The sequence below is a fragment of the Propithecus coquereli genome, unplaced genomic scaffold (assembly GCF_000956105.1).
Source record: "Propithecus coquereli isolate 6110/MARCELLA unplaced genomic scaffold, Pcoq_1.0 Scaffold120, whole genome shotgun sequence".
Taxonomy (NCBI): Eukaryota; Metazoa; Chordata; class Mammalia; order Primates; family Indriidae; genus Propithecus; species Propithecus coquereli.
In genome coordinates this window covers 7,590,153-7,607,958 of record NW_012136081.1, presented here as the reverse complement: position 1 = coordinate 7,607,958, position 17,806 = coordinate 7,590,153, and the positions used below count along the sequence as shown (strand labels likewise).

Sequence of the window (17,806 nt, the reverse complement as noted above, 5' to 3'; positions counted from 1 at the left end):
AAAGAATAACACGGAGAAAAAGCTGGAACATAATTGCATTGCATGGAAAACAGAGAAAGTTTTTTTCTCTCTCTCTAACGAGCTTTCCGTTTTCCTTCCTCAAAGAAGCAGAGGCTCATGGCCAGAGGCTACTTTCTTGGGACAGAAATCAGGAGAGTGTCCCTTCCACAACTGCCCCCACGCCCGTCCCCCCCCCCCGAGGGGTTTTCGTAGTGGAGTTGGCTGCCACACTGCATCATCCATTCATTCGTTGATTCACTCATTCTGTCCACTGCAAAGGAAGACCTACTGGATGCACCGCTCACTGGGCTCTGGCTGGGCCAGTGTAACTAGACACTTCCACAGGCAGCTTGGTTCTAAGTTCCTTCCTTGGGGGCAAACGAGGGACTGGATGCCCCAACAGAGCCATTGGCTCCTGGCCCTGGGAGGCCGGAAAGCCTACCTGGCCATCTATGCATGCAGGAGTTCCCTTTGTTCCTCCTGGGCCCCCAGAACACCTGGGTGGAAGGGGTCCATTCCGAGGGGAGGGGGAAGGAGGAGGGACCCTCCCCGGGCCAGCGTCTGCCAGAGTCACTGTTGCTAAGTCCTGCTCCTGGGGCCTGGCGATCCCAGAGGACCCCGGCCCAGTCCATCAGCGGGCTGGGTCTTTAATATTTAAAGAGCTCTCCCGGACATTTCAAGAACTCCCCGACACGATTTTCTGTGATGCGTGGGCTGTCGGGACATCTGTCTTCTATACCTAATAAAGTCGCCTGACTCAGAATGAACTCCTCGGCATCGCTTTGAATCCGGGCTCACATATGGTTGCTAATTAGCTGGCTATCTCTTGGAGTTAAATGATTTTTTTTTTCTCGCCCCGTTCGCATCCATAATAGACGCGAACAGAGTTGTGATTGTTCCCTGTTGCGGGACATTCTGCGCCTGAATGAGCGGGGGCTGCCGTGTCGACGCGGATTTGCCATATGGTTGCGCGGAGCCGGGAAGAATGGGCCCCTGTGTGCGACCGCGACGCAGCGGCGCGGGCCCTGGCAGCCGGGCAGAGCCGGTGCCCGACGGCGCAGGACGCGGGCGCTCGGCGGGCGCGGGGTCCCCGCGGGGCAGCCGGGCCGGCGCGCGCAGGACGCACGCAGGACGCACGCAGGGCGCGCGGGGCCGCTCCCGCGGACCGGCCAGGACCGGCGCGGACGGACGCGCGGCCCGGCTCTCGCGTCGCCCGGGGCCGTGGCGCCCGTGCGGGCCGCGGCGGGGGCCGGCCCTGCGGCTGCAGCAGCCCCATTGTGAGGCCGGCGAGACAATGGGCGGCCCGAGGAGGCACCTGCTCGCCTGAAAGGCCCATAAATCGCCGCCGGGTCCAGCTGCCTTCCCGCCCCTCCCCACGGACCGGCGAGCCGAGCGCTGCGGCCTGCCGGGAGGGGGAGGCTCCGGCCGTCCGCGGGCAGGGCCGCGCCGCCGCGCTCCCTCCCGCCTGGGCGCAGCTGCCCGCGCTCCCCGACGGCGACCACGACGCCGGGAGCCGCGCCTGGCCTCCCTCGGGTGGCCAGTGCCCACCGCCACCGGCCCCCTGCGGGGTGCACACGCACCACCCGCCGCCGGCTCCGGCTGCCTTTGAACCAGAGTCTTGAACTTTTGAACCCCAGTCGTTACTGTTGCTGCCGTTTGCAGTGCTGGGAGCCGGGAAAGCGCCGCTCTGCAAGCAACAGGCTCGCCCTGGCTCCCCCAGGGCCTGGGAAAAACAAGCCCGCCCCCACGGCTGAGCACTCCGCTGGCCGCTGGGTTCCTTGTAGCCCCATTTGCCAAACTGAGGCCCAGCGCAGTCTGGGACTTGCCCTGAGGCGACCGTTGCTAGTAGAAGCCACACACAGCCCCTCCACGTCCACCCACTTCCGGTTCAGAGCCTGGGCTGAGCCGGGAGGGACACACTCAGGGCCTGAATTCTCGGCTGTCTGGAGGCTCCCACATGTGCCCAGCTCCAGCTTCCTCTTGGAATACAGAAATCTGCTCCTTGGAGGGTGGAAGCCATGGCTGGGCCGGGCAGGACGTGCTCACAGCTGCCAGGAGGCACCGCACGGGTGTTGGACGCCACCTGGGGTGCACCCAGACCCTGGAGTAGGCTCGCCTTGGGGTGCAGCCCATCCAGAGGTTTCCTGAGGAGCAGGAGGCAGGGAGAAGGGCCCCATTTTCAACAGCCAACCCCAGGCAGGCACCAGAGATGGGCCGGACCTGTGCAGAGAGGGAGGCCGAGCCCCCGCTACGGACCAGGAAGACGTCAAGGCTGCCGCTTCCCTGTGCAGCAGCGTCCCCCGGCTTGGACACACTGCTCCGCTCTGTGGAAGGAGCCGGCTGGCAACTCAGTGCCCTCCGGATCGTCACGTGTTGGCACACCGATCCCGCTGGGATTTTCCTCCAGGAAAGGCATTCATTCGGTTCCCAGGCCTCTGCCAAGACCAGCGGGCGCTGGCTGCCTGCAGTGTGCACGCTGCAGGACTGCACACCCTGGGCCTGCGCAGGGCGGAGGCAGGCGGAGCGGGCCTCAGCCTCCCGACCCCCCTGCCCTGGTGCTCCTCTGGGGGCTCCGAGCCTGCTCCTTGGGCCCCTGGGCTGCAGGGGGGCGCTTGTTCCCACCCCCAGGTGTCTGGCACTTTGGATTTTAATTACTTCTGACGGTCTAGTGCCATCCCTATAGCCCCCTCCCTGGTCCCCTAATAAAGGGAGCATTCCCCCTCCTTCCTCCAGCCTCCCTGACATATTAGAAGAATGTTTTTCCATTTCCTTTGATGTCTTTTACAAGTTGCATCTCATTTCCTGCTTGGGCATTTCTGACCTCGGGTGACTCCGGCCCCAGCCCGCCGTGGCTTCGTGGCTGGTCTGCTCCTCTGTGCCCCGCCCAGACGCCAGTTTGAGAGGATTCCGTTCTCCCTGGGCAGCCACCACCGACTCAGTTTCCTCCCACCTTCCCCACCTTCTTTCCTGGGGCTCCCAGGGGAGGCCTCTGTCGGGCCTTCCACCCTGCTTCCGCAAGGAGGGCTCCCTCGCTGGGAGGCCCCAGCCCTCGCGTGAGTCTTCCTGAGGACCTGTACTCTTTGTTTTTCTGTCACCGTTCCCTTTTCAGTGGCCTTGGGTGGGGTGCGCCGAGCGAGGTATGGGAGGGCGCGGGGAGAGGCCCTAGCACCCAGAAGCCGGGAGGAGCCCAGCAGAGCAGGGGGCTGGGGTCTTCTCCCCAAGCCTGGCCCCTCGAGACCCCAAAGCAGCAGATGGAAACTGACGAAAAAAACCCCTAAGTCAGCCGCTGAAAAGAAAACAAGATCTCAGAAAGGAGAGTCCAGTTGTTTGACAGAATTCAACTGGTATGTCTTTCCTCCTTCCTCCCTCTCTCTTTCCTTCCTCCCTCCTCTCCTCCCCTTCTTTTCCTGTCTCCCTCTCTCCTGCTCTCCCTCTAGTCTAAGCACCTGGCTTTGGGCTCAGGAGCCAATGGGAGCGTCTCAGAGCAGCTCTGAACTGGATACCGGGGCGCAGCAAGGCACAGAAGGCACCGGCTTTGAGAGACGTTCGCACAAGAAAACGGGAGACAGACACTGGCTTTGTCTGAACAAAGACTCCTCCTTGGGGACCAGCCCCTGGCAACATCGTCCTAGCCGCAGGGTGGGTCGGCTTGCCGGCCGCAGTGATCCCTGGGAGAAAGCCTGGCTCCCCGCACAGAGGCGCCAGGCTGGTAGCCTCCAACGGTGGACACCAGGTGTCTTAGTCTGTTTCTGCTTCTGTAACAAAACACCTGAGACCAGGTGATTTATAAAGAGCAGAGATTACTGTCTCACAGTTCCAGAGGCTGGGAAGTCCAAAGTGAAGCCGCCAGTGTGGCTGGTGTCCGGTGGGGGCTCTCTCTGCTTCCACCGCGCGCCTGGTCGTGAGCAAGTGGGTGCTTCGTGAAGCCTCTTCTCCAAGGGCCTTAATCCCACTCAGCAGGGAGTAGCCCCCGTGACCTGCTCACCTCCTAAAGGCCCCGCCTCTTCACGCTGTCACATTGCCCGTTACGTTTCAGCACATGGAGTTTGGAGGGGACACATTCAGACCAGCGCACCAGGTTGCGGGTGTCCTTCCCACCAGCCTCCACGGTTCCCGCTCCGCCACATCCTTCTGTCAGGCCCTGTCCTCTGACCACGTGCTCCTTCCCGGGACTGAGAGTGAGGTGCTGGGCTTAGCTGATAAAACCCCATGTGGCTGTCAAAATGAAAGCCCCCAGAACACCAGGGGGTGGGGACGGGGGCTCCCTCCTACCCCGTCTTCCAAGCCTCAGTCCAGGCAGACTCAGGGACGAGGTAAGCACCAAGGAAGAGCAGCAGGGTCTGGACAAATGGCAGAGGTGGGGGCAGGTTTCGACCCACAGACAGACCTTGTAAACCCAAAGGACGTTCACGCCAGAGCCCCTGAGACAGGCCCTCAGAGACTCAGCTGTCCCGTGCTCCCCTTCAGAGGGGGAAACCGAGGCCTAGAGAGGGGCCTGCCTTACCCTGGATGGCTCCCCACTGTGGAGGGACCAGTGGAGGGAGAGTCAGACCCCAACGAGAAGGGAGAGGTCTAGAATGGGAGACAGACAGACGCCCAGTGCTGGTCACAGCGCCCCGCCATGCCCTGCTCCAAGCTGGGCTCCACCCTTCCCAGGATGAGCTGGGCTGGTCCAGAATCCCTGTGCGTTTTCTACGTGTCAGCCACCAGCCAACCACCCTCTGACCTAAGCTCCTGCCCACAGGCCCCCACAGCCGCCCAGTGGTTGCATGGGGACACCCCCAGACCATCAGACCACGGGGCAAGTAGCCACAAGCAGATGGCAGTTTCAAGGGAAGGCCGAAAGGGGAGTTTTGTTCACCCACAGAGCACGAGTGTGTAACCTGTCGTGCTCCCAAGGGGCGAGTCAGCGTGGCTGGGGGCTGCCTGTGTGTCATTGTTTGCATGTGTGGCATTTCCCTATGCCAGTTCCCAGAAGGGACCAATGGCTCCAGAGAGGCTTAGCAGAGCAGTCACATACCAACCCGTCAGGATTCCAGGGTGAATGTGGGATGTTGCCTTCGTGCTGGGACCACGCACCAAGCATGACACTGGACGCGGGATGTCACTAGACAGGTGCATGGTCTCTTAAGAGACTTGGCCAGATGGCGGCATGAGGCCAGCAGTGGTTCGGTGGCATTTTCAAGTGTAACCAGGGCCTTTCCTGGAAGCCAACAGTATCGCTGAGTGAGAAGGCGTGGGAAGGCGTGCTTTCCAGGACAGCCTGACGGGAACGACGCCTGCCTGAGTCACACGGAGTGAGGATCTGCAGGTGGGAGGGCTGAACGCGGCTTTAAAACACTCCAGAAAAAAATAAAAAGCAAAGTCGAGGTGGGAGTAGAAGGACAAGACTGGGAAAATGGGGATGACCGTGGAGGCTGCCTGGGGAGCACGTGTGTACGTTTGCAGATTTCCGTGAGAACGCTTTCAAGGAAATATAAGTGATACCAGTACATACTGCTGAAAAAATTTAATACTAAATAAAAAGTTAACAAAAAGAGAGGAATATACATATATGCACACATGTATACATATGTGTCATGTGTATGATATGTGTACACATTACATATGTGTATTAAACACACGCATACATTGTGTACATACGTGTAATAAAAAAGGACAGAAAGGCTGTTGGCAGATATCCGTATCAGGTGTTTTCGGGGCAGCATTTCAGTAGCCTTGGAGGTGACGGGTCCTTTCTGCCACGTACCCACAGCTCTCGGCCCTCACCTGCACCCACATCTTCCTGACGTGCCAAGCAGAAAGCCACTCCCAGCACTTCATCAGTTCAAACACAGGCAAAAGTGTTCAATGATTTTTTTATTCTGTTGATTACTGAAAATCCATGCTAGAAGGAGAAAATGTTTTCTTTTGAATTTAGGTAACGATTGTTCTGGGAATCCCGAAATGCTGGGTTTCAGTGACCGCCAGGGCTGGGCACTGCCGGCAAGGGCACAGGGCCACGAAGGCTGCAAGCTCTTTGCCATGCGCCACGCTGAGAAGCAAAGTCTAAGTCCCCTCCGCGGAACCTGGGCTGGCCTCAGTAGCTCACTCAATTAATCAGATGAGGCAGACACAGCTTCTAAGGCCAGGTTTCTGGAAGCTTTGCTGTTCCTCTGGCGTCTCTGGGAACACTTTCCCTTGGAACCCGGCTGCCATGCTGTAAGGAAGCCTAAGCAGGCATGTGGAGGAAGCTATGTGACGAGGAAGTGAGGCCCCCAGGTGGCGCCCACAGGGCTCCGCCAGGCGCGGGAGTAAGCCCTCGTGGAAGCTGATCCTCCGGCCCTGATCCAACTACCCTAGCTGATGCTCCATAACGCAGAGCTGAGCTACCTGCCAACTCTTCCCAAATTCCTGGCACATGTAATCATAGGTATAAATGAAACCATTGTTTTAAGCCACAGAGTATTGGGATGGTTTTTTACTTGGCAGGAGATAATTGGAACAGGTGTTATTATGCTAACGGAAGAGAAGGCACTGCTGCCAGTCCACACCTGACTTTAGGCCCCAGTGAACAGCACATAGTGGCCGTGACTTGGGGCTGAGGGGGATGGTGGCACACAGCTATGACGCTGCGGCAGGCCAGCCCTGGGGACAAAGACCTGGGGGCTTCCGAGCAACAGCTACTGTCAGAGCATTTCTTCCTGATGCCATAAGGCCTCCCGAGGCCACTTCCATTTTTTGCTCCAAGAGGCTTGCGCGGGAGGCATATCCCAGTGGTGTAATCAGTATCTCAACTGCCCTTAAAACACCCCCTGTGGGGCCTAAATAATACGAGTTTTAATTTTCAGAATAAGGAATTGGGATTTCCTAAGTATGTCAAACGGTGGGGTGAATAGCTGTATCTCTGAGACTTTGATCCTTTCCCAAATCAGAATGATTCTCTTCCCCCATCAAAGAAAAAAAAGAGACGCATCACTGGATGGTTGTTAAAGCACGTACCATACCACACCACAGCAGAACAGGTGGTGACCAAAGGGAGGGTCCAGCACCCACACACTGCCCAGGGGAACCCCTGGCCTCCAGCCTTTAAATGTGATCGGCTTGATTCAGCAGCTCTCAGGGAGGAGTCTCTGCATAATTTCTGGACGCACGTCCAAGTACCCAGAACAAGTTGAAATGCCACGAGGCCCTATTATCAGTCCTAAAAACTGCTAACGGTGAGTTGGGATTTTCAAAGAAACTGCATCTGTCAGCTCAGTTTACATGATGCTGTGTAACAAACAAGCCCCAGACTCTCAGAGGCCTTACGCCAAGCGTGGAGTATCTCTCACTCGCCGTGACGGTCCCACTGCTGGCGGGCTGTGCCTATGCTCCACCTCGTCGGCATGGAAAAAGCAGCCCCTCTCTGCGATCTCACTGGTGATCCCTCAGAGGGATAAAATGGGAGGACCGCTGGCTTTGACAGGTTCTGCTGAGCAATGGCACATGTCACCCCAGTCACATTTCACTGGCCAGAGCAAGCCGTGTGGCCAAGTCCGATATCAACCCACCAGAGATGCAGAATCCTCCTGCAAGGCAGCGAGCAAACATCTGGACACTGAAGCAACGTGCCACAGGCCGGCTGGACGAGAAACCCACCAGTAGCCCCCGCTCTTCCTCCCGCGCCACGGTGGTAGTGTTCGTTTTTAATTACGCTTTGTCCTTGTCATGTCCAAATTGTGAAGAGGTTTTCGGTTTTCAATTCACCTGAACTGGGTGGTTGGTGTGATCTACGGATGAGAGGCATTTGGAAAACAGCGCTCTTCAGCCAGACTCTCACCACTGCTGGGGGAACGCGAAATGGTGCGGCCACTTTGGAAGACAGTTTGGTTTTTTCTCACAAAACTAAAAACGTATGATCTTAACGTATGATCCAGCAATCGCGCTCCTTTGCCCAAACGAGTTAAGAACTTGCATCCACACAAAAACCTGCCCGTGGATGTTCATAGCAGTTCTATTTATAACTGCCCGAACGCGGAAGCGACCAAGACGGCCGTCAGCAGGTGGATGAATAAACTGGGGCGCGTCAGACAGTGGGATGTTACTCAGTGCTAAACAGAATGTGCTACCAAGCCGGGACAGGACGTGGGGGAACATTAAATCCACGTTGCTACGCGGAAGAAGCCCATCTGAAAGGGCTGCATGCGATATAAGTGCAACTCTGCGACGTTCTAGAGAAGGCAAAGCTATGGTGACGGTGACAGGACCGGGGCTTGCCAGGGGCTGGGGGCAGGGAGGAGCGAGTAAGTAGAGCACAGAGGGTTTAGGGCCGTGAAACACTTCTGTACGATTCCGCGATGGTGGACACGGGTCAGTATTTGTCCGAACCCACAGAATGGACAAGACCAAGAGTGAACCCTAACATAAACAGGGACTTCAGTTAATAACACTGAATCAAAACATAAGAATCAAAACGGTGCTCGTAAGACACCACGGGGACACCAGTTGGGGCTGAGCGGCTGGGCGCTGGGCTAGGCCTGGGCCGGTGTCTTACCAGGGACCAACTCCAGGCAAGTGGCTTTGCCTCTCTGGCCTCTGCCACACAGGCACTGACGCCTGGTTGGCGGGGCTGTTGAGAGAACTAAAGCACGTCTGGAGGGCAGGGGTGGCCTGAATTGCAGTGTCCATCCAGAAGAAGTGCTTCGACCCTCTGCTCTCCTTCTCTGGGCAGACTTCCTAGGCTCTGAGAATGGCCCCCTCACACCGGCCCTCAGAGGCCTCCTGGTACCTGCTGTTCATACACCCCTCAATCCATCCTCAGGCCCCAGTCCTCCCACTAAATATATCTCACAGCTCCCCCAACCCCGCCTCCAGCCCCTCTGGCTTACTAGCCAGTGGATGCCCCGGCCTCAGGGCCTTTGCACTGGCTGTTCTCTCTGCCAGACCCAGTCTGTCCGCATGTCACTGCTACAAGCTGGAGGAGGGGCTTCCTGGCGTGCCCTACTTTCAACAGAAGCCCGCTGCTCAGCTCTGTTTACCCCTAACACCACCTGTGTGTGTGCTATAGCTCACTCACTAGGTATAATTATGTCACCTCCCAGACAGAGAAAGCCCCTGGAACAGGGAATCAGGTGTCTATTCATCGCAGAGTCTCTGGTGCCTGAACACGGTCTGGCATGCTAGAGGCTGTTGGAATAGGTGCCAAACCCAGCGCCTCTGCCGGACCAACGCATCCTCCTGGACCCTCGGCCCTTCCTCGCTCTGTCCAGCAGCCTCCAGAGGCTCCTGTCATCCCCTGCTCAGTCCCTCAGGGCGCCCCGCTGCCTGCAGACAAAAGGCAACCTTTGACCCCAGCCCATCAAGCCCAGTAGGACAGGCCAGGGAAGGGGGAGGCCAGGCAGGCACACCCCAAACAGCACTCTGCCATGGAATAATGTGCAAGCGTGTGTGCTGGCCTGACATGCAGGCCAGGCCGGCCGAGGCCCCTGGCACCAGGGCAGACCCCAGCAGCCTCCTACTCAGTGGCCTCATCTCCTTTGCCTCACCTTGACCTCTGACTCCGTTGTACTCACCCTTCTGCCCCAGGATCCTGCCTGGCTGCTCCGTGGCTTCCCCGAACCCCCTCCCCCAACTGCCGGGGCAACCCCTCCCCAGCAGCCCCCTGCCCGTCACTGCTTTGTTGGTCTGGAGCGCAACAGAGTGACCATTTGTCTTCCCAGCCTGGTCCACGGGATGGGATTGCGCAGTGGTTTCCACGTCAGGCCCCAGAGCTCACCAGCCAAAACCCCTGGCCCGGCCGAGGTCAGTGGCGCAACCTCAGGTGGGTTGCACTGTGTCCTCCTCAGACAAATGGGGAACATGGTGGCACCTTGCTGGTAGGATCTCACCAAAGACAATCCTGCTCAGCACACGCCTGGCACGGAGAAAAGCCACACACCCCACGCGTGGTTGCTGCGGCTGTCGCTGTGGGTGTTATTATCAGGGCTCCCCAGGCGGGGGTACCCCCAGGTCCCTGTGCCCAGAGACCAGAGCTGTGAGAAACAAAGCCGAGTGCAGACGCTTGGCCCCCAAGCCTGCAGGAGGGGCTTTTGCAGCAGGTGTGTTTGGTGGGGGGCGAGGCCCCACGCCAGTCAGACTCGGTCACGTCTCGTGCCCACCGACTGCCCGCCAGGCACCCAGCCCAGCCGCGTCCTGGCTCACACCTCCCCTGCCCATGGCAGAAGGTACCCACCCTCCTCCATCTCAGAGAGGAAAGGACTTTGTCCTGGTCACAGAGGCGCGTGCCGCGGAGTTTCTCCCGGAGAGGAGAGGTTTGAAGTCTGACGTCAGGCCGGTGAAGGTCTAATTCTTCGGTTACCATCAGGCGAGGGCCGCTGGTGGCAGCAGGGCCTTGAGGCCAGGCCTGGCTCTCTCCTCTGCCCCTCCTTTCAGGCAGTTTGAGAAGGTTAGTTAATCATATGTCTAAACACATCTTGAAAATCTCGCCTTGAGCCCCACTTTGTCCCCGCCGGGTGGAGGAAGTGAGTGACGGTTACATACGGCCCCAAGAGGGTCCACGAGTTCTTCTCTTCTCCTGGCCCAAGGCACCAGCAAAAATACTGCTAGCCGTTCTGTTTTTGCTATTTTACATCACCCTTTCCATTGTAAGCCATAATTTTCAGAGGTTTATAGGTCAGCTATAAAAAAAATAAACCTCTCCTTTTCGACTAAAAGGGAGCACTTTGAGACCAGGGGACTGGTGTGGCGACAAGGCGAGTGTGCAGGGGTGTGTGCAGCCTCCAGTTCCTCCACCGAGCCTCGTGTCAGAGCCCACCGCTCCCCACCCCCTCCTGGTCCCAGGGCCCCTCCCCCTCCCCCTGCCATGGGCCTTGAGGTTGCCCCTCCCCCCCTGCGGGTGCAACTGGGCCTTGAACAGGGCGCTCTGGTGGCCCTTGAAGCTGGGCACCCGGAGCAGTTGGGGCCGCACCTTGTGCAGGGCCTGAAGGAGTCGGCAGGGGCGGGGCTGCGTTGGTCAAGCCCCTGCAGGCACCGCCTGGAGCCCCGCTCCCCACCCTCTCCCCGTATTCCCCCCATGCGCATCCCGCAACCCTACATGCCACAGGTGACCAGGATGTGGGTGGTTTCTTTGACAAGGACAGGTCAGGGGCTACACGAAGCCCAGCACATGGGGGTGACATATGCAGGTGGGGCGGGGTGCCCCTCACTAGATGAGGGACCTGGAGCAGGTGGGCTTGGCCCGCCGGCCAGAAGCCCCCTCCCTCTTGGACCGATGTCATAGAAAGCAGACTGGGGCTGCCCCTGCCAAGCTGCTGCTTTTGCCCGTTCTGCCCTGTGTTCTAGCAACCCAGCTTTGGGGGTACAGCAGAAGGGAGCCTGGGGCATGTACAAGCACAAACAGACGGGGGGGCGGGGTGCAGCATTTTTCGGCCTCTTTATTTAGAACCCGGCGGACGAGGGGCCGGGGCAGTGGTACAGACGGCTCAGGAACCATTTTAACAGATTTGTCTTCAAGTTTAAAATAAACACAATAATAATAAAAGAGCGAAAGCGCGAAGAGACTGCAAGCTAGATGGGCATGTATGGCAGCTACAGCTTGTGAGCGACCCCTTCCCCCAGAGTCCGCTATAAAAATAAATTTACATTTGTCAATAACGGGACGCGGGTGAAATATAGCGCCTTTGGCATAACCAATAACCGAGCTATCGCGTGGCAGAGCGGTCCACGCCTGGACATAAATAGAAAATATAAGTTAGTATAACTTTAAAAACTTTTTGTACAAATATACATGGTTTTTTTATTTTTTCCTTTTTTTTTTCTTTTTTTCTTTTTTTTTTGCACTGAGTTTCAGCAGAGATTAAACATTTTATATAAATGACTCTTAAAGCTTTACACCTTGGGACCAGTGTACTCCTCGTGCAGAATACATTTAGATATAAAAAGACGTTATTAATACATTGCACAGTTTTCAAACTTTAAACACAAAACCGAACGCTGCTCTGCGGCAGCCGCCGCCGGTTGCTGCTACATGAACGGTCCCAGCCGAGGCCCAGCGCTCTTCCAACGTCCGCTGCCCCGGCAGGTTCCCTCGGGGCTCTTTGGGCTCTAAACTGCGGGGAGAGGGCTCGGTGAGCAAGGACGGCGGGGCCCTGCGGGCTGGCCCCTCCGCCCCAGGTGCGACGTACTCACCTAGCTCATCGCAGCCTCTTGCGCGGGGTCTGCTCCGCCGCGCCCACCCCAGGAGCGGCGCTAGGGGAGGGACACCCCGCGGGGACATCGCTCGAAGACTTGGTCTCGGGCGCAGATCTCTTGCGCTTGGCGAAGAAATCTGCGGGCGACGGCGCGCGCGGCCGATCAGGGCGGGGCCGGCCGGGAGACCCGAGAGGGGCCGGGAGAGGGCGCGGGGCGCGGGCCGGCCGGGGTGGGGGCGCCGTCCCCGCCCGCGCCGAGGTCCGCGGCGGGTCAGCTTTGTTTACGTCGCCGCGCAATGTGCTGTGTAAGCATTTCCCCTTGTCCCGCGGCCAAGCCCCCCGGGGCCGCTGCCGCGCTTAACCCCCTCCGCGCCGCGCTCACCGCACCCGGCCGCGCCCGGGGAGGGTCTCCCGCGGCCGGGGGCGAAGACCGCGCTCCGAGGGGGTCGCGGCCGGGCCTCCTCCACCCCTCCCTCGCGCGCGAGCCGCCCCGGAGCACAACGGCGGGGCGAGGAGGCGGGCGCGGGCGCAGCCGCGCCCTGAGCGCTGCGGGCCCTTTAATGCCACGGGAGGAGGCGGGAACCGAGCGAGGCCCCGAGGGCTGGGGAGACCGGCCGGCCGGACAAAGCGGGGCCGGGCCGGGGCGGGGCGGCGCGGGGCTCACCGGAGATCAGAGGCCCGGACAGCTTCTTGATCGCGGCGCCGTTGGCGCTGGCGGCGGCGGTGCCGGCCGCGGGACGTCCCGAGATCCCCGAGTGCAGCTGGTCGGCAAGAGGCTCCTGGCTGCGCTGCGCCTGGTTCGCGCCCTGCTCGGCGCCGTCCTGAGTCGCCGCATCTGGGGCCGGGGCCGGGGCCGGGGCCGGAGCCGAGGCCGAGGCCGGGGCCGGGGCCGGGGCCGGGGTCGGGGCCGGGGGCGGGGTGGGCGCCGGGGCCGAGTCGCTGGGCGACTGCTCCGGCGCCTCCTCGAGGCCGTCGAGGGACTCAGCGGCCGGCGACTCAGGGGGCGGGCTGACAGCCACGGCGACCGGCACGGGCCGGGGCGCCAGCAGCAGGCGGCAGCGCCCCACCTGCACCGTCTCGCGGTAGAAGGCGGGCACGGAGTCGCTGTCCACCTCGGTCCACTGCAGGCGTCCAGGGCCCCGGAGCGGCACGTCCTGCTGGAAGTCGTAGTCCCAGCGGTTCTGGTCCTCGGCGTTCAGCTCGGCCAGGCGGGTCTGCAGCTCCCGGCTCAGCTCCTCGTGGTCCACGGGCCCGAAGAGGCTGCGGCAGGCGCTGGTGCGCGCAAGGATAGGGAAGGTCCCACGCGCGACGAGGCGCTCCATCGTGGATGTGCTGCGGAGGTACGCGTCGGACGTGGCTGGGGGCTGCGCGAAGCCGGGCGGCGACAGAGGAGAGGAGAGCGAGAGAGAGAGGAGAGGAGGAGGGCGGAGGCCGGGAGCAGGGGAGACCCCGCGCAACCAGACTCTGCGTTTGCAAAGGGACGCGGCGGGAGAGCGGGCACGGCGGCTACCTGGCTGTCTGGTCCTGGACTGCTCCCGCGTCCGGTTCGCCTGTCTCGTCCGGCCGGCAGCCGCGCCCCCTCGGTGCCTGCCTGCTCGCTCCCTCTGGCCCCGCCGGCACCCCTCGAGCACAGCGCACTTGGCCTGTGGAACGCCCAGCCCGCCCGCGCCCCCTTTATACGCCGGACCCACCTCCCCCGCGCGCGCGAGCCCCGCCGCGATTAGCATAATGTAGTATTTTCAGTTTCAACAACACGGCGGCGATTGGCCGGCGCCGCGCTGCCCCCGCCCCGCCGGCCGCCCGGCCCCCGCGCACCGCCCATTGGCCGCGCGCACACCCGCGGGGCGGGCCGGGGCGGCCGGCTGATTGGCGGCCGCGCGGCCGGCGCGCTGTAGCGGGGGAAGGGGGCGGAGAGCGGGGCGGGGCGCGAGTTAAAGGGCGCTGCGGGCGGTAACGTGACACCGCGACGCCCCGCCCCCTCGCCCCATCCCCCCGCTCCCGCCCCCCGCCGGCTCCTTTGTCTGCAGGCGGGGGCTGCGCGGCGGTGGCGCGGGCGCCCCCTCGGCCCGGCGCGGCGGGCCCGGCATCCCGCCAGCTCAGCGCGCCCCCGGCCCGGGCCGGACCCCGGCGCAGCCCCGCCGCCAGCGCTCGCCATTGGGGCTCCTGCGCCAGCTGACGGGGCTTTAACCCCGCGCTGCCAGCCCGCCTGGTGGGAGCGGGACGGGGTCTTCGGCTGCCCCCGCGCGGCCTGCTGCGCCGGGCTCGTGTCCCTGCGAGGGGTCCGCGCACCTGGAGCCCTAACACACCTGCCAGCCCCAAGGCCCCGGCGTCGAGCGGGGACACAGGGGTCGGCGCCACTCTTTCCCCGAGGGGCGACGTGGGGACACGTTGGAGAGCCTGCCATCAGCCCCCGGGAGTCAGAGTCTGGAGCCGTGCTCTTCGGGGACCCACCGTGCACAGTAGATGGGAAACACGCCAAGCCCATCCTGGGCTGTGCCTGTCACCTCACTGACCGGGTGCCCACCCGCCTGAGGCTTGTGCTGGGCCCCTCCAGGCCCGCGAACTGTCTGCCCGGCTGGCCTGAGGCTGTTGTGCTGGATAAAGGGAGGGACCTGCCTGAGGTCACAGGGAAGGCCTGGGAAGGACCATGCCCCTCCCCCACCTGCAGCCCCTCTTAGTGCAGACCCTGGTCTGTCTCTGTCACACACTCACAGCGCTCGCGCACACACACACACACACACACACACACACACACGCACACCCCGTAGCTCTTATCCCAGCGGGGCCAGACCAAGAGAGGCCTTTATTTTCTGCTGCCTTCCTTTTGGCCCAGCCTTTCATGAGGCAGGGAGCCCAGGAAATGCCTGGAGCCCCCTCCACGATCCAGGAGCAGCCCAGGGGGAGGGGGCTGCCGGGCACCTGCTGGGAGAGTCCAGCACAGCGCTGAGCTCTCGGCCCCTGTCTCAGGCAAGCCTAAGCCTCAAGCCAGGGAGAGCAGCCTCTGGGAGGGGAGGAAAAGTGAGGCTCACCCACCCCCACCAGGCTGCCTCCCCCTCCAGGTCCGGTGGGTTCCAGGACACTCCAGTGATGGGATGTCGTGATAACATGCAGATGCGGGCCTGGAGGGGTCTTCTGAGTCCGGGGAAAGGAGGGCTGAAGTTAGGTGAGCAAGCTGCTCCGGACTAGGCGTCAACCCAGGTGAGGGGCGGGGTGAGGACTGCTCTTTTGGTGGGCCCAGAGGCAACGACTTATGTGGATTTTGTTTATTTTTCTCTGTGTGCTATATTCCAAATCTCCCACAACAAGCACTGATGTCACAATTTTCATCTTCAGGAAAATAAAGAGAAGCTGAAGGAGGCTCCCCAGGCACTGTGAACCCCTCTAGCAGGGCTGGTATCAACTGGGCGGGAGAGAGGGGAGGGCAAAAGGGGGCGGGGTCTTAGGATCAGGATCTTGTCTGGCCCTGTGCCACTCACGGCCTCCCCAGGGGACCCTGAGCACAGGCCCACAGGGGGTAGTGACTGCATAGCCCGGGATCTCCCGAAAGGGCAGGATGCCCAGGTCCTAGCCGCCAACCAGCCAAGGTGCTCGCTGCAGCGCTCGGCCGGTGCCAAGAGCCGGAGGGTGGTTTCTGTGCACCCCCTCGTTTGGCCGAGTGGGTGGAGCGACTCTCACCCTGTTTTATAAGGGAAGCAATGAGACTTCTAGGTCAGCCGCCCAGCCAGAGGAAGCGGCTGGGACACTCCTGAGTTCCTTTCTGGTCAGGTTTCCACTCGGGCTTCCTACTTTTATCTTTCCACTTTACCAGCGTAATTATGGAGTCAAAGCTGCTGCCCTGGGGACTCACGCTCTCTTGGCCTCATTAGAGCCTGGGAGATGACCTTCTGGAGGTCTGTGGCTCTGAATTCAATCCAGGATGGTACCAAGTAGCTTATTAGACCTGCTGGTCCCAGGAGTAGGGCTGAGGCCCCCACCCTGAGCCAGGGACACACCTGGAGGAAGGCACCCTGGAGCTGGGGCCTGGGGGCCAAGGCCCAGACCCTGAGAGGAGACCCAATCCTCCGTCCCAAGGGGCCCGGGAGCAAGCGAACGTCTGTCTTGGGTACAACAGCCCAGCTCTAATTTTGTAATTAAAAATACATCCGAAGGAAACAAAGGGAACGATATTTGTGCTCTGTGTTGTGCAGAGAGCAGAAGTGGGGAGGGGGTGCTGGTCCCACCACACAGGGTGGGCTGTGCTCAGCCGCGATGGGCTTCCTGGGCTGCTCTAGTGCCCGAATCCTGCATGCTCAGAGTGGGGGCTCTCCTGCTTGGGCCCTGCTGAGCAGCGTGCATGTTTATCCCCGTCTATCTCCCATAAGCCCTGTCCCCTCCAGTGAAGCCACAGAGGAAGGCCGTGTGTCCGCCCAGCCTCTGCTCCCTCTGAACACCCAGAAAGGCCACACGTCCCAGCTCCTTTGCATTCAGGTGGCCTTAGGACTGGTTTTGGCCGGGGAAGGTTGTCAGCCGTGCTGTGCACAACTTCCCGTGGGCGCAGGCAGACCGCGGAGCAGTCCTTCCCCGCCCTCTGCTGGCCAGATGGAGGATGGGACAGGGCTGTGAGACCCCCATTGACCACGTGGAGGGACAGCCAGCCCCACCGGCACCCTGTGCACACCCAGACTGCCTGTGTTGGGAGTAAGGAATAAACCTTATTGCATCTTAATCTACTAAAAACGTGTGATTGTTTGTTACAGTGGCTAGCATTACATACTCTAACATATATGGCTGCCATGGGTAGATTTCAGGTGGCATTTTATAGATGAGGAAACAGAGGATTAGGAAGATTAAAAACTTGCTCCTGCTCACAGGTGCTCAAGGCAGGATTCACCTGCATAGTCTGACTCCTCCACCCAGTCCCCAGGCCTAACCACTGTGCTCCCACGCCAGGAACACAGCCGGGGCCTTACCGGGCTCCCATGCTAGGAACACACCCGGAGCCTAACTATGCTCTAAGGCTGGGAACACACCCGGGGCCTAACCAGGCTCCCATGCTGGGAACACACTTGGGGCCTAACCAGGCTCCCATGCTAGGAACACACCCGGGGCCTAACTATGCTCTAAGGCTGGGAACACACCCAGAAGCAAGAGCAGATGCAGCCGAGCCCTCTCGGGGCTTAGCTCTTGGGGAAGACTGGGTAGTTAAAGCAGCTCAGTTCCCCACCAGACGGTCCTCACAGTGCCCCCCATGGTTAGGCAGTTGGCGTTGTGGGCCCATTTTACAGCTGAGGAGACTGAGGCTTTCAGGCGAACACGCTGGCCAGTGAGCAGCAGAGGTGGGGTAGGTCCAGGAAGCCCTGCCCTTGGCCACGTGCTGCCTCCTAGTGGCTGACCTCCCCTCTGGTGCCTCACCTGCCCCCACCAAGCCCCCTCCTCCTGGGTGTGGGGCCTGCACAGCTGCTTCTCCGGCACGGTCACAGACCCCATTGGGAATATGTGCCACGGGTGGCTTCCTGGGGACAGGGATGGCTGTCCTGGGTCAGGTGCCCCCCCTGAGCCAGAGCCCCTGGGAACACAGAGTCTGGGACGTGGGGCACCTGACCTGGGGCAGGGACAAGGCTGAGCCAATGGCCCTCCCCAGCGGGTGACCCCGGCGGATGGGCCTGGGGCTCCTTTCT

At 60.9% G+C, this 17,806-nt stretch overlaps 1 protein-coding gene across 1 annotated transcript; it reads right to left on the bottom strand.

The window, feature by feature from the left end:
* Positions 1–11,787: 11,787 nt before the first annotated feature.
* CDKN1C (cyclin-dependent kinase inhibitor 1C (p57, Kip2)) lies at positions 11,788–13,797 on the bottom strand. The gene is made up of 4 exons (XM_012665588.1): positions 13,660–13,797; positions 12,814–13,481; positions 12,148–12,286; positions 11,788–12,068 (listed from the first exon to the last, which is right to left on the bottom strand). The coding sequence occupies exons 2-3, from the start codon at positions 13,469–13,471 to the stop codon at positions 12,153–12,155; spliced, it is 792 nt and encodes a 263-aa protein (XP_012521042.1). The 5' UTR covers positions 13,472–13,481; positions 13,660–13,797; the 3' UTR covers positions 11,788–12,068; positions 12,148–12,152.
* Between the last annotated feature and the right edge of the window lie 4,009 nt (positions 13,798–17,806).

Coding starts and splice junctions, on each gene's coding strand:
- CDKN1C (XM_012665588.1), bottom strand. CDS start 13,471: ATGGAGCGCCTCGTCGCGCGTGGGACCTTCCCTATCCTTGCGCGCACC. Junction 12,287..12,813: donor GTCCGGGCCTCTGATCTCCG/GTGAGCCCCGCG, acceptor CGTCGCCCGCAG/ATTTCTTCGCCAAGCGCAAG.